The 12,812-nt window shown below is 47.0% G+C and overlaps 1 protein-coding gene across 1 annotated transcript in view; it reads right to left on the reverse strand.

The window, feature by feature from the left end:
- CSMD1 (CUB and Sushi multiple domains 1) overlaps positions 1-12,812 on the reverse strand; it is a 3,932,590-nt gene that overhangs the window by 454,837 nt on the left and 3,464,941 nt on the right. The window contains exon 52 of the mRNA XM_086925641.1: positions 8,648-8,821. Within this exon, the coding sequence (XP_086781767.1) occupies positions 8,648-8,821 (174 nt within the window). The remainder of the gene's footprint in view (positions 1-8,647; positions 8,822-12,812) is intronic.

Below are 12,812 nucleotides of genomic sequence, written 5' to 3' on the forward strand. Positions count from 1 at the left end.
GACCTAAACTTCAAATAAAGAACTGTCATGACTGCTCTTTGTGTTGCATTCTGTCCCTGCAGCACCCTCCACTCAGATGACTAATCCCTGCTAAGTTGTCACTGTTGATACCACTTCAGCCTTCTTTTACCTAGAAGCAAACCCTTTTGACCTAAATGAGGCAAGTCAGTCTGGGATATGTATTCAGTTCCAGGAGACAAGCTACTGGCATAGTGTGCTCACATGCAGAACAAAATGCAGTTTTTTTAATTTGCATTTCCACTAAACATCAGAAATCTACTTTCAACACTGAATTAGATTTTTATGTCAATAGAAAGATAAGTCTGAATGAATGTGCTAAGATTTTCTCAGGAAAAGTTACACAAATTGGATTTGATTCATTAATAGTTTTATTAATGGAAAATATATATTTACCCACGCAAGTAACAAACAGCTTTTTGAAACCATTCACTCTGGAGAAAATATTTTCTTAATCTACCAAATTTGTTTTTTATGTATTGCAAATTTAGCCCTGTGGACTTACAAGGAACACTTAGTAATAGGTTGGCTACCACACTAAAGCAGTTGTTCCTACATGGAAAATGACGTATAATGTGCAACCACATTGCTTCCAAACTGCTCTCCAGCTGGAGCACAATCGTACTTTCTGAAACCATAAATGTAGTTGTATATGTCAGCAATATAGATATGCTCACATACATGCCAACGTATGATGCAGAACTTCCACAACACTTGTGCAATTCCCATTCTAATTTACCCTGGCCTTACTGAAGAGAATTGTGGGAAATTACTTACACTACATGTTTTGCTAAAGTACACACTCTGTGGCAATCTTCTACAATGCCAGATAGCACACCTCTCATCAAAGCTATCCCTTCAGTGAGGCTAAATGGTCTAAAGTATTCATACAAGCTACAGGAACGCCAAAGTCAGGCAGCAAGTATGATTAACCTAATCCTCTGCTGAAAGAAGGACATTTTCTCAGAATTTGAAACCAGATGGACAGACATTTTTGTCAATTAGGTATCACAGACTCTGGGTTTTGCCCTTTGTAAATTTATTTTTGAAAAACATCGAAAATAAGAGCCAATGATAGTGTCATATTCTGGAAATCTAGACCTAACCAAACCTTTTGCAAGAACGTGATAACTTGAAGGTAAAAGTATTCATGATGTTATGCATAATAAACTAATCAAATAAATAAAACAATATAAAATATAAACAAGCACCAGTATTATCTTACATGGTACTGTGCCAGCTTTCCCAGCCGTCTCACCGGGTCTCCTTCTGACTCCTGCTGAGCCGGGAAGCCTTGCCCCTTGACATCGATCACCACTACATGCCACCTCTGCTGATGTTACCCTGGTGTGTCAGCCAAATTTGCCTGACTAGACAGCCTTCATTTACTGTTTAGTTAGCCTGTGTGTCTGCCTGACGCTAATGCCCTCATAGCCTTTATCCAACAATATAGAAGTACTGCTTCCGGGTAGCCTTCACTTAGATCACCAGGGTGCTTGTTTCCAGTCCAGGGAAGACGTAGCTTTGCAGTTTGGCTGGACTGTTCCCATGAGGAACAGGGTTGGGACTGATTTGCATATGGCTGGGTCCAAACTGGGGTGGTGTGCTGAGCAAAAGAACAATGGATTACACCCAGATCATTGTGACTGGGGTTGCATGTTTGCATTGTTCAGCATTCTGTCCATCATTTGTTCCTTTTGCTTTTGTCAACGTAAGTGGGAAGGGTATGCCCAGACGTGGGTCTGTGCTCCCTGTACCACTAGATTCAAGCTATCCTGGCTGATATGGGGTAATGCCCCGAAACCGGTACCAGTATGCATGTTTCCAGTCCAGGAAGGATGTGGCTTGGCAGTTCTGGCTGGACTGTTCCCATGAGGAATAGGGTCAAGACTGATTTGCATATCGCTGGGTCCAAACTGGGGTGGCTGTGGTAAGCCAAAGAACGGTGAATCCAACCAATACCATCATGACTGTGGGTGAATGTTTGCAATGTTCAGAATTCCGTCCATCATCTGTTCCCTTTGCTTCACTTAGATCTCAGCAATTTTATTTCTCGATGTCTTGAACACTTTATTGTTTGCTTTTAGGCACTGTGTTTGTGTTCTTGCCTTCTATTTGCCCGGCTTTGCTGACCATTTTTGTCGCACCTCACTAGATGCTTTTCTGGCTGATTTCCTCTCTCCTCACGCTTCTGACTTCCCACTGCCTAATGCCCCTTCCTCCCCAAGACCTTCTTAATGGAGGCTGCAGTGTGGCCATGCCACTGGCGTGCCAACGGCAAGTCCATTTGTGCCAGGAACCCTGGCACTCTGTCCCCCCACTGCTACTCCTATGCAGAGCTTCGCACTCTGGAGCCCAGATTCCACAACAACAACAACTGCTGCATTGATTCCCCCAGCTCCACTGAAGGACCTTTTACATGAAGCCTCTGTTGTTTCACCTGCGAACCCAGGATCGCCAGTCTGCACTGATCCCGTGTCACTTCCGCCTAAAAGACCACAAACAACCTTGAACCTCTCCATTACATTCTGCTCAACAAGCAATCCTTCCACTAACACACCTCAGAAATCTTAGACACCATCACCACCCTCTCCCCTGATGTCACCTTTATCACCGAAACTTGAATGAGCCTCCCGTTGAACCTCAACATCCCCATCGCAACTCCTGACAGCTACAGGATGATACACGGAGACTGCACCAACAAACACAGAAGGGGTATCGCTATCATATTCAAGGCAACCATCTGATGCATCACCACCAATGACAACCCCACATCCCTCATGGAACACCTCAGCTTCCAACTACCGACTGACGCCATGACAACAATAGAAGGTGACCTAAATTTCCAGATCAACAACCCCAATTACGCCACCCTCCTGGAGAACCTGAACAACATCTGCTTCACCCAACTGGTCATGAAACCTACACACTAAGCCGGACACACACTTGACCCTATCCTCACCTCCTGCAACAGAATACAATTCAGTCACATCACAGAACTTACCTGAATGGACTATGCAATTGTCCACTTCACCCTCTCAGACACTCAGTACCACATCTTTACCCACTATGGATGGGGCAAAGTAACAGAGACTCAGAGGACTTAGAGCCTCAGCACCACCCAACTCAAGGCTTAATCAGACCATCCAGAACTTCTCTGCATGGACCACCAAATGCGTCGACAGAGTCGCCCCGATGAAACTAGAAAAAAAAACCTCAAAATAGGCCAGCTGGTACACCCCAGAGTTCAGGACCACCAAGCGCAACTGCTACCAACTTGAGAAACATTAGGGTCCCACAAGTAACTCCCTGACAGAGCCACTCACAAAGCAGCACTCTGCAACTACCACCTATGCTTCAAGGCAGCCAAGAGACCAGCCATCACAGCCCAAATCAACATAGCAGCCAACCACACAAAATAACTCTTCAAAATAGTCTAGGAATTCTCCAACCTGGCAACTATAGAGAACACAATCTACCACTCCGAAGAGCTCTGTGATACGCTCTTGGACTACTTCCAAAGCAAGATTTCCACCATCTAAAACTTTGAGCTGCCACCCACTGCTCTCACCTGCAACAGCGTTGAACAACCAGCACACACCAGCCAACTGATCACCACCTTGTCTCAGCTCACCACCCAGACCACAAAAGCCATCATGTCATTCATTCACTCTAGGGCACCCACTGACTCCTGCCCCAACCGTCTCTTCAACCTCCTAACCAACAAAATCAGCACAGAACTCACCAGCATCTTGGGTGTGGCCATGGCGGAAGCGGAATGGCAGCCTCCTGAGGGAGTTCCGCATGCCGGGCTGCATTATACGACAAATCCCACTATTTATCCCAGCTTGTGCGACCTGAAGTTACTTGCAGCAATGGGGAAGCATTTTTTGCACGATCGGTGCTAATTGCGGAGTTCCTCGAGCCCTAGACATCATGTTTACCCGAGCGGAGAACTAGAAAGGGCACTCGAGGAGATAGCGGCTGCCCGCTTCTGAGATTGTGAAGGCGGGGTCGCGAGGCAGTGTGAGCGAGGGGAGACTCTGGGGCGCTGGTTAGCCTGAGGTGTCATTGTTTGGACCCCCCCCGGAGGATTACACCTGCTGAATACCTGGCTGCAGGTAGCAAGACCAGAAGATCCGTGGGAGACGTGGCATACTGAGGTGCAGAGACTGCTGCTGCCCGGGTGCCGGTAGCTATTGCGGCGAGGCCATTGGAGACGGCATGACGAAGTGCTGAAAAGAGGAGTGCTGGATACTTGGAAGCCCGGAGAGGGGGAGTAAGTGGGGCAGAGCCTTAGGCGGCGTTGTGCTCGGGCTGGGGCGGGCGGCTGAGCCTGGACGTTCCTGAACACTAGTGCTGGCCGGGTCTGGGTGCGGCCGGGCGGGACGCTGGATGGGCGTCGGGTCTTCTTCCGCATTGCGAGGTACTTGCCTTGCCGGTAGATCTGTGGGCGTAAAGGTGCATAGGCGTCTGTCGCAGCGGTAGTCTGGGCTGCCTGGGAGGCTGGACCCATCTGTGGCGCTGTTAGTGCTCTGGGCCTGTGGACTACGGGCTGGCCTGGGCTTTGCATGGGAGCTGTGGTGCTGCAAGTCCATAGAGTAGACACTCTTGCTGCATTACGCTGTCTCTAATGAAAGAGTCATCCGTAAGGGAAAGTGCTAACACGATCCATGGGCCTTGACCATAGTCGGTGTATATTGTAGTGGCTAGTCTGAAGCTACCTGGGGAAGACTGGTGGCATGTGGTGCTGGTGCAGGAGCAACATCTACTGCTGACAACCCTGCCGGATTCCTGGTTGTGGTGCACTGTCGTTTAGGACTGGATACGCCTGGTGACTGATAGCCGCACTGCCATATCTGCTGGCTGCGGGCTGTGGCTTAATCTCGCTTTGCTGCTTGCAACCTTTGGGGAGGCATCATCTAACCGCTTGTGTGCCTTTGGTGCTGCATTCTGCGCAAGCTGTTTGGTCCAGTACTGTCGTCCGTAACGATTGTGGAGAGGGCGCATCGCTCTCTTGGCCACAGGCCTAAACCAGGTGCACTGCCATGCCCGATAATAGCACGTCTGCTGAATTATGTAGACAGAGATGCCATATTCCTGGAGGCCAGAGCCAAGAGTCCTATAATACATGTCGGGAACACGCTGTCTTTTTTCCCAGACTACACCCCGGTGGTGCAAGCGGCACAAAGAGAGTTTGTACCAGTGAAGAAAATCCTTCAATCTGCATCTGTGCCATACGCTAAATTGAAAATATCACATGATGGCCAGGCGCATTTTTTTACAGACTCAAAATCTGCTCTAAAGTTCTCTTAACATATCTGCAAATCCAGACCACACCGGATCGGACATGGCAGCCCTGCAGCCCGGTCAAATCCGTAGGACACAGAATAGATATAGTGACTTTATAACATCATGGACATGGTCATGGTTACTAGACCAACATAAATGTTGCTACTAGGGGTTTCTTTTGAATGCACTGTCAGGTTGAAGTTGTGAATAGTTTTATTGTTTCACCTTGTTCTGCTGCATAAAGTTAGCTTTTCTATATCGATATAAGGGGCAGATTGGATGCCACTGTACTCAATGGAGGCCATTGCATGGGTGGGTTACATACCGTCAGCCTGGCACCCTGACAGCATGGTAAGCGTACGCTGCTGTTTCCTCTCCCCCAAGCGGGTATTCCCCTTAAGTAGGTTAAATGGGAGTTTGGGACAAAAACGGGGAGGAGGGTGGGACTGGTTCACAGGGGTGGTGGGACAGGGAGGGAAGGGCTTGATGTTGAATTGTTTTTTGTATTTTTGATTTTTATGCAACTGACATTTGGAGTGGGAGTCGAGTCATGTCACTATCCTGTTTTATGGTACAGAAAAAAAATACTCACCAACATCATCAGCACCTCCATCACCACAATCAATCAATTAATTGGGGTTTGTAAAGCGTGCTACCCACCTGTGAGGGTCTCAAGGCGCTAGGGGGGAGAGGGCATCTCCGAATCAGTCGAAGAGCCAGGTATTAAGGTCCTTCCTGAACGTGTGCAGGGTCAGGGCACGTCTGATGATCACAGGAGCTCGTTCCAGGTGTTGGCTGCAATGTAGGAAAAGGCTTTCCCACCAGTTCTGTTTCTGCGGATGTGGGGGCCTCTGCCAGGGCTAGGTCGGCGGAGCAGAGGTTCCTCTTGGGTACATGGCAGGATACTCTCTCATTGAGGTATTTCGGTCCGATGCTGTTGAGAGATTTGTAGGCGTGGATGAGGAGTTTGAAGGTGACCCTCTTCTCGATGGGGAGCCAGTGGAGGTCTTGTAGATGTTGGGTCTTGTATTCGTGATGCGGTGTCCCAAGGACGATCTGGCAGCGGCGTTCTGGATGGCTTGGAGTTTGTGAAGTAGAGCTCTGTTGATTCAGGCGTATAGGGCATTGCCGTAGTCCAGTCTGCTGGTTATGAGTGCGTGGGTGACGGTCTTTCTGCAATTGGGGGGATCCATTTGAAGCTCTTGCGGAGGATGCACAGGCATTTGAAACTGGTGGAGGCGACGGCATTGATCTGGCAGTTCAAGGAAAGAGAGGTGCCGAAGTTTTGTGCCTGGTCTGTCGGAGTGGGTGGATTTCCGAGGGCAGAAGGCCACCAGGTGTCTTCCCAGGTAGAGGTGCAGGGTCTGAGTATGAGGACCTTGGTCTTCTCTGAGTTGAGCTTCAGACAACTGTCTTTCATCCAGGCTACCACGTTCTTCATTCCTTCCTAGAAGCAAAGTCTGATGTCTTTGGGATTTTTCATGAGTGAGAAGATGAGATGGGTGTCATCGGCGTAGTATACAATGTTGAGCCCATCCTGTCTAATGATGGCAGTGAGGGGGCCATGTAAATATGGAAGAGTGTGGGGCTCAGCAAGGATCCTTGGGGCATGCCGCAGTTGATCTCGGTGGGTTCGGAGCAGGGGCCATCTGTCCAGGAAGCAGGAGTATTCCTGGACAAATGGAAATATGCAGAGGTCAGACTCCTCCTAAAAAAATCTTCAGCTTACCCCAGCGAACACAAACATTATTATTGACAGATCTCCCTGCTTCCCTAGCCTGAAAAAGTATTCAATAAACCTGTTAATCTACAACTCACAGAATATCTGGAAAAAACCACCTACTTGTTGCCTCCCAGTCAGGATTCTGTTCAAACACAGTACCAAGACCACTCTGTCTGGTCTCGGTGTCATCAGAACCCTCCTCGACCATGGAGAGACTGTTGCCCTGATCCTACTCAACCTCTCCGTTGCGTTTGACACCATATCCCACCACATCCTAATCAACAGCCTCTACAACATCGGTAGACAGCAAAACACCAACAGGTGGATCGACTCCAACTTCCCAGAATGCATGCAGAGCATCCGGCTACCTCACTTCTCATCCGAACCTGAGGACATGTTATGTTATGTTATGTTAAGAGATTTTTCTAAAGCTCTCTGACACCATAAGTTTCCTGGCGCTGATTGGATACTTGAAGTATCACATCATATGTGGTATACCACAAGGATCATCCTTCAGCCCCATTGTGTTCAAAACCTACATGTCCACCCTCATAGATGTCATCAGAGCCCACTGCATCAATATAATTTCCTATGCAGATGGCATGCTACATCAAAACATCCCTCCACAAACAAAACTCACTTCTGCAACCCCATTACAAAGTAGCCAACTGGATGAGGGTCAACTGTCTTAAACTCAACTCTGGGGACAGAAGTACTAATCTTCATGAAGAACACTGGGACCACAGCGGGTGGCCAACAGAACTCGGACCTACACCCACATCAACAGACCATGCATGCAACCTAGGCATCATCCTCGACTGCAAACTAACCATTAGACTGCAAGTCAACACAGTCACCTCCTCCTGCTTGCTCACCCTCCGCACGGTTCGCAGAATCTTTAGATGGTTCCAAGTAAACACCAGGCCCTTTCCACCAGCAGCCTCAACTACAGCAAAGCTCTCTATGCCAGAATCTCGACCCAACTCCTCAGTAGACTCCAGACCTGCAGTCAGACTCATCCTGGACCTCCCCAAAATGGACCCACATCTCCCCCTCCCTCTGACACCCGCATTGGCTTCTCATCCAGAAGAGTTGCAAGTTCTCATGCACACCTACAAAGTGCTGCACGATCGAGGACCAGCCTACATCACCCACCGACTGAACTTCCAATGATCCGCAATGCACCTGTGCTTTTCCTGACTAGTGCATGCCCATACCCCCGCAACAGTCGCAGCCTCAAAGGAGGCCGCTCCTTTTCCTACATCAGAGCCAGCACCTGGAAAAACTTGCCCATTCATCGTCAAACAGCACCCACCCTGGCGGACTTCAGAAGGAAACACAAGGTCTGGCTTTTCGGCTGAGTCTCTGCACTCTCAGCACCCAGATACCACTAGGGGTGACAGTGTTTCACTTTATAAATCCTGATTGATTGATTGAAACCCTTTATAGCTAAGTCCTGAAATGAAGATACAAGTTTGCATGATGTAAGGCATAATTAGGCTAATGATGGAAAAATAATGAACACATTTACAAAATTGTATCTACGAATCATTCACAATCAAAGTTCAATACATTTGTTAAAGTAACTTAGCCTGAAAAAAAAATCATATTTACCAAGGCACTGTGTTTCTGCACCACTCCAGAGACCATTTGCTAAGCACTCTCTGACATGAGACCCAACAAGAGTGTACCCTGCATTGCAAGTAAAAATCGATGTGGCTCCATACACTGTTAATGTTCCAATCCTGTTCCCATTGACTGGAGAAGGAAGCTCTCCACAAGAGACAACTGCAGAAAAGAAAACATATTGAAAATCAAATTTGAAGCAAATATGATAGACTAGTCATTAAATTACATGAAATTTTTACATCTGAAGCCAGTCTGACACAAATTATTTGTTGGATATTGTACATCAATTAACCAATGCTTCTAGAGTTCCACCTATGATATAGAATGCAGGTAGACAGTAGAGTTCACAGACAAGTTTCCATTCAATGTTGTGATTTCATAATTTAAGACGGTATTGTCGCTTAATAAACAGAACTCTCCCTGTTGACAAAATAAGGTGTTCTGGCAGTTAGGAGTTCAAATTTCAGGCAGACAGACTCAGTCTCCCACCATTCCTAGATCAATAAATAGAGGACCATAAATTAGGCCACAATTACATCTGTTCTCTAAAGCAATTAGAAATAGCAGGAGTGCAATGTGTAGCATTGTATTAAATACATTTTAATTAGGACTATGTTGTGCATTTCTTTAACCTCCTAAGTGCTGCGTTGGGGCGTTGGCCGACGGCAGCACTACCTCCCCAGTGCTGCGCACGTCCATTGGACGTCCATTCAGCACTAGTTCCAATGGACGGCGCAGCACTGGGGAGGGATATTTCCGCCGCATCTAAGGTGTTAATAAAGATGCCAATATTTGGTACACATTATACTGTTCAACCATGTGGTCTCATTGCGCCCAAGTAGGTACAACACAATTTTACAGGCTCACGTTTTAAAGTTGCCATCTTTTTGAACACTGATGTTTAAAACACATTCACTTGCCTGCCTGTGCAGGATAATATTCTCTGAAATAGCTTTGCTTACATTTACACTTCTTCATAGGCATATTATCAAGTGCCTTGAATACTCTGTACGAGGGCTACGTTCATTGTGCAAAATGCTATGGTTCGTTATTGTCCACTCAATCAATCAAAGTTTACTTTATTCGGTTGTATCAAACAGCCATAAAAGCATAGTATACTTGCAAATACATAAAAACACAGTTTAAAAATTTTATCTTCAAGGTAAAGTGTCATAAGGATAACAAGTTCATTGTGGTGTCATGCAATTTCGGCAATTCTCTTAATATCAGGGAAAACATCTTTACAGTGATTTTCTAGTTAGGGCTTCGGAGGACAACACTTCAACACGGCTGTATATAAAGTGTGTGGTGCTTAGATAAAAAGAAATTATGTTAATATATTGTCCACTCAGTAACAGAGCTAGTACAAAAGAATCAACAATATCGGCCTGGTTGGGCTTCGCCATGATTACGTGAGTAAAGCTTTTATTTAAACAACATCACTCCTTTGTTAGACAGAGCAATTCGCTGACACTGTTGAGGTCGCCCTATTCCGTAATTCCATCCCAGCTGATTCCTGTTTACCTCTGGTAAGGGATGATACCCAGCTCTCCACTAGGCATGAGCGGATTTTGCGGATTGGCAATCCGCGAATTTGCGGATTTGCAAACTCGCAATCCGCAAAATCCGCGAATTCCCGCGAATTTGCGGATTTTTTTTTTTTTTTGTGTTCGCCCGTGTTTCTGCCAGTTCGCGAGGGTTTTTACAATTTCGCAATTTGCGAACTTACCTGTCGGGTCGCAAGTTTTGCGAACTTGTTGTTTCTACGTGTCCAACCTGTTTGGGACACTCTTCTTCATCACTGCCACTCTCTGTCACCACTGCCACTCTCTGACTACTCATGCCACCCTCTGGCCCACCCATGCCACCCTCTGTTTCATCACCACACCCTCTGGTTGTCCAGTGTACATTATTTTTGGCAAAGCAAAGCACACCTTCCCTGCCTCAAGTGACCTGAATTAATTTGGGGCTGATTAATGTGTCACAGAATATTTTTTTAGCTGGCACCTGCTTCCTTAGTGCGCCCTGATTAGTGATCTTTTGCACTTGCTAAGTGCTTTCATTGTTGCAAAATTAGTTACAACACCTGCCCTGCCCCAACTGACAATAATGAATTAGGGGCTGATTAATGGATTTTAACTTCCAGCCTGGCTCCTGCTTGTCTCCCTTAGCTGTAATTCAGGACCTTTGTGGCATATGTGTAACTATTCTGAGGTTCAGAGCAGGGTCACATAATAGTTGCAACTGGCAACTGAACTCTGGAGGGGCCCCTCAGGAAGCACTACAGGAAATGGCTACTAATGATGAGCCTGAACTTTTGAACCTGGTAAGTAGTTACTTTCAGTTTTGCTAAAATCGTATTTCTGCAATTTCGCACTTATTCGCGGGGCGCGAACTCACGCGAACAGTGCGAGCAGTGCGAGCAAAATCCGCTGCTCGCGGATTTGCGGATTTTTCAGGAAATTCGCAAATCTCGCGGATTGCGGATTTCCCGAAAATCCGCAAAATCCGCGAGCGGAACGGATTTTCCGCCCATGCCTACTCTCCACTAAGATGGGTTCCCTGATGACACTTATATAGAGGTAATGGGGAATTTAGAGCATCCTACAGAAATTCTAGCGAATGTCCCCACCCTAGACACACTAGGAGAGGTACAGCTAGGTAGGGGCACAAAATATAACAGTACTCATATGTGAGTATATATTCTATCTAACAGTAGAATGGTTGAATTGATTATTTTCTTTACCATTCTCGTAATGCTGAACACACTGTTCCTTCTGTTAATGATTGGAATGATCTTCTGAACAACATGTATGTGAGTTAAAATACTTAATTAGGTTCTCATAATCTAGAATTAACCTAAATTCACTTGGGCCTGACGAAAGCCGCAGAGCCGCCTGGCCTACTTACGGCTGAAACATATCGACCTGATACAGCAGATGCACAGGATTAGTAATTCTTTATATTGGCCTTATTTTTCATGATCCAAAGATTTTCATTGGCAGTTAAATTATCATAAGATAGTTCAGAGATGCATAGACCTTGCAACTTACAAAATACACAATACAATTGTTAGAACTGGGGGTCTCTAGTTGGCAGAGGTAGGTACCACTGTCCAAATAGGGACCCTTGCTTCTAGTCAGGACAAGGAGATAACCCTCTCAGATAACCCCTGCTCGCCCTCAAGGTAGCTTGGCCTGAGCAGTCTAGGCTAACCAGAGGCAATGCGTTAAGTATTTGTACCAACACTCACAGTAACACAGTGAAAACACCACAAACTGATTCCACAACAGTTTAGGAAAATAAAGATATTTATTCTAAACTACACAAGACCAAAAACGGCAAAAATCCAACATACACAATTCAAGGATATGGTTTCAAAAGAGTTCTTCAGGTTGTAATCAAAGTTCTTTAAGTTGCGTTAAAATAATCCACAGATGCGTGAAAAGTTCACAGTTGCGTCACGTTTACTCACAGTACCTTTTAGATGCAACAAAGTTCCACAAGCAGGAAGCTGGTGCGGTGGAAAGAAGCGATGCGTTACTCCTGAGACCCTGGGGAGGCGATGCGACAGCCCCGCTGCAGCAGCGGGCGTGTTGCGACGAATCCGGTCTGTATGGGGAGGAAGGCAGCTTGCGTAGATTCCGGTGCGTAGGTTCCGTGGGAAGTCTGTTCTCGCAAAGGCACGATGCGATGATCTCGGAGGGGCTGCGACGATCTCCGGGGCGACGATGCGCGGTCCAGCGGTGATCCTCTCTCTCGCAGCTCCTCGGAGAGATGCTTCTGCAGCGATGTCTGCAGCGACGTGATGCGGTCCGCAAGCAAGCGGTGCGGCGTTCTCACCCAGACGACAGGCTCTGCGACGACACTCGCAGCGATGTTCGATTCTCCCGCACCGGTCTGGTGCGTCCCGCAAACGAAGGGTGCGACGGCTCCGGCAGCGATGTCAGGCGCTGCGCCGATCTCGACCTTCGTAGCGGCGGGAAACTTCTCGCACTGTCGGGGATGCGCTCCGCAAGCGAGCGATGCGACACTTTTCAGCTTCACAAGTTTCTCAGCTTAGTCTCAAGCTTCCCAGCTCAGGGTCAACCTCCAGAGGCCCCACAACTGGATCAAGCACTCTAGGAAGGACAGAACTCTCTCAGCAGAG

The sequence above is a fragment of the Lissotriton vulgaris genome, chromosome 6, assembly GCF_964263255.1.
Source record: "Lissotriton vulgaris chromosome 6, aLisVul1.2, whole genome shotgun sequence".
Classification (NCBI taxonomy): Eukaryota; Metazoa; Chordata; class Amphibia; order Caudata; family Salamandridae; genus Lissotriton; species Lissotriton vulgaris.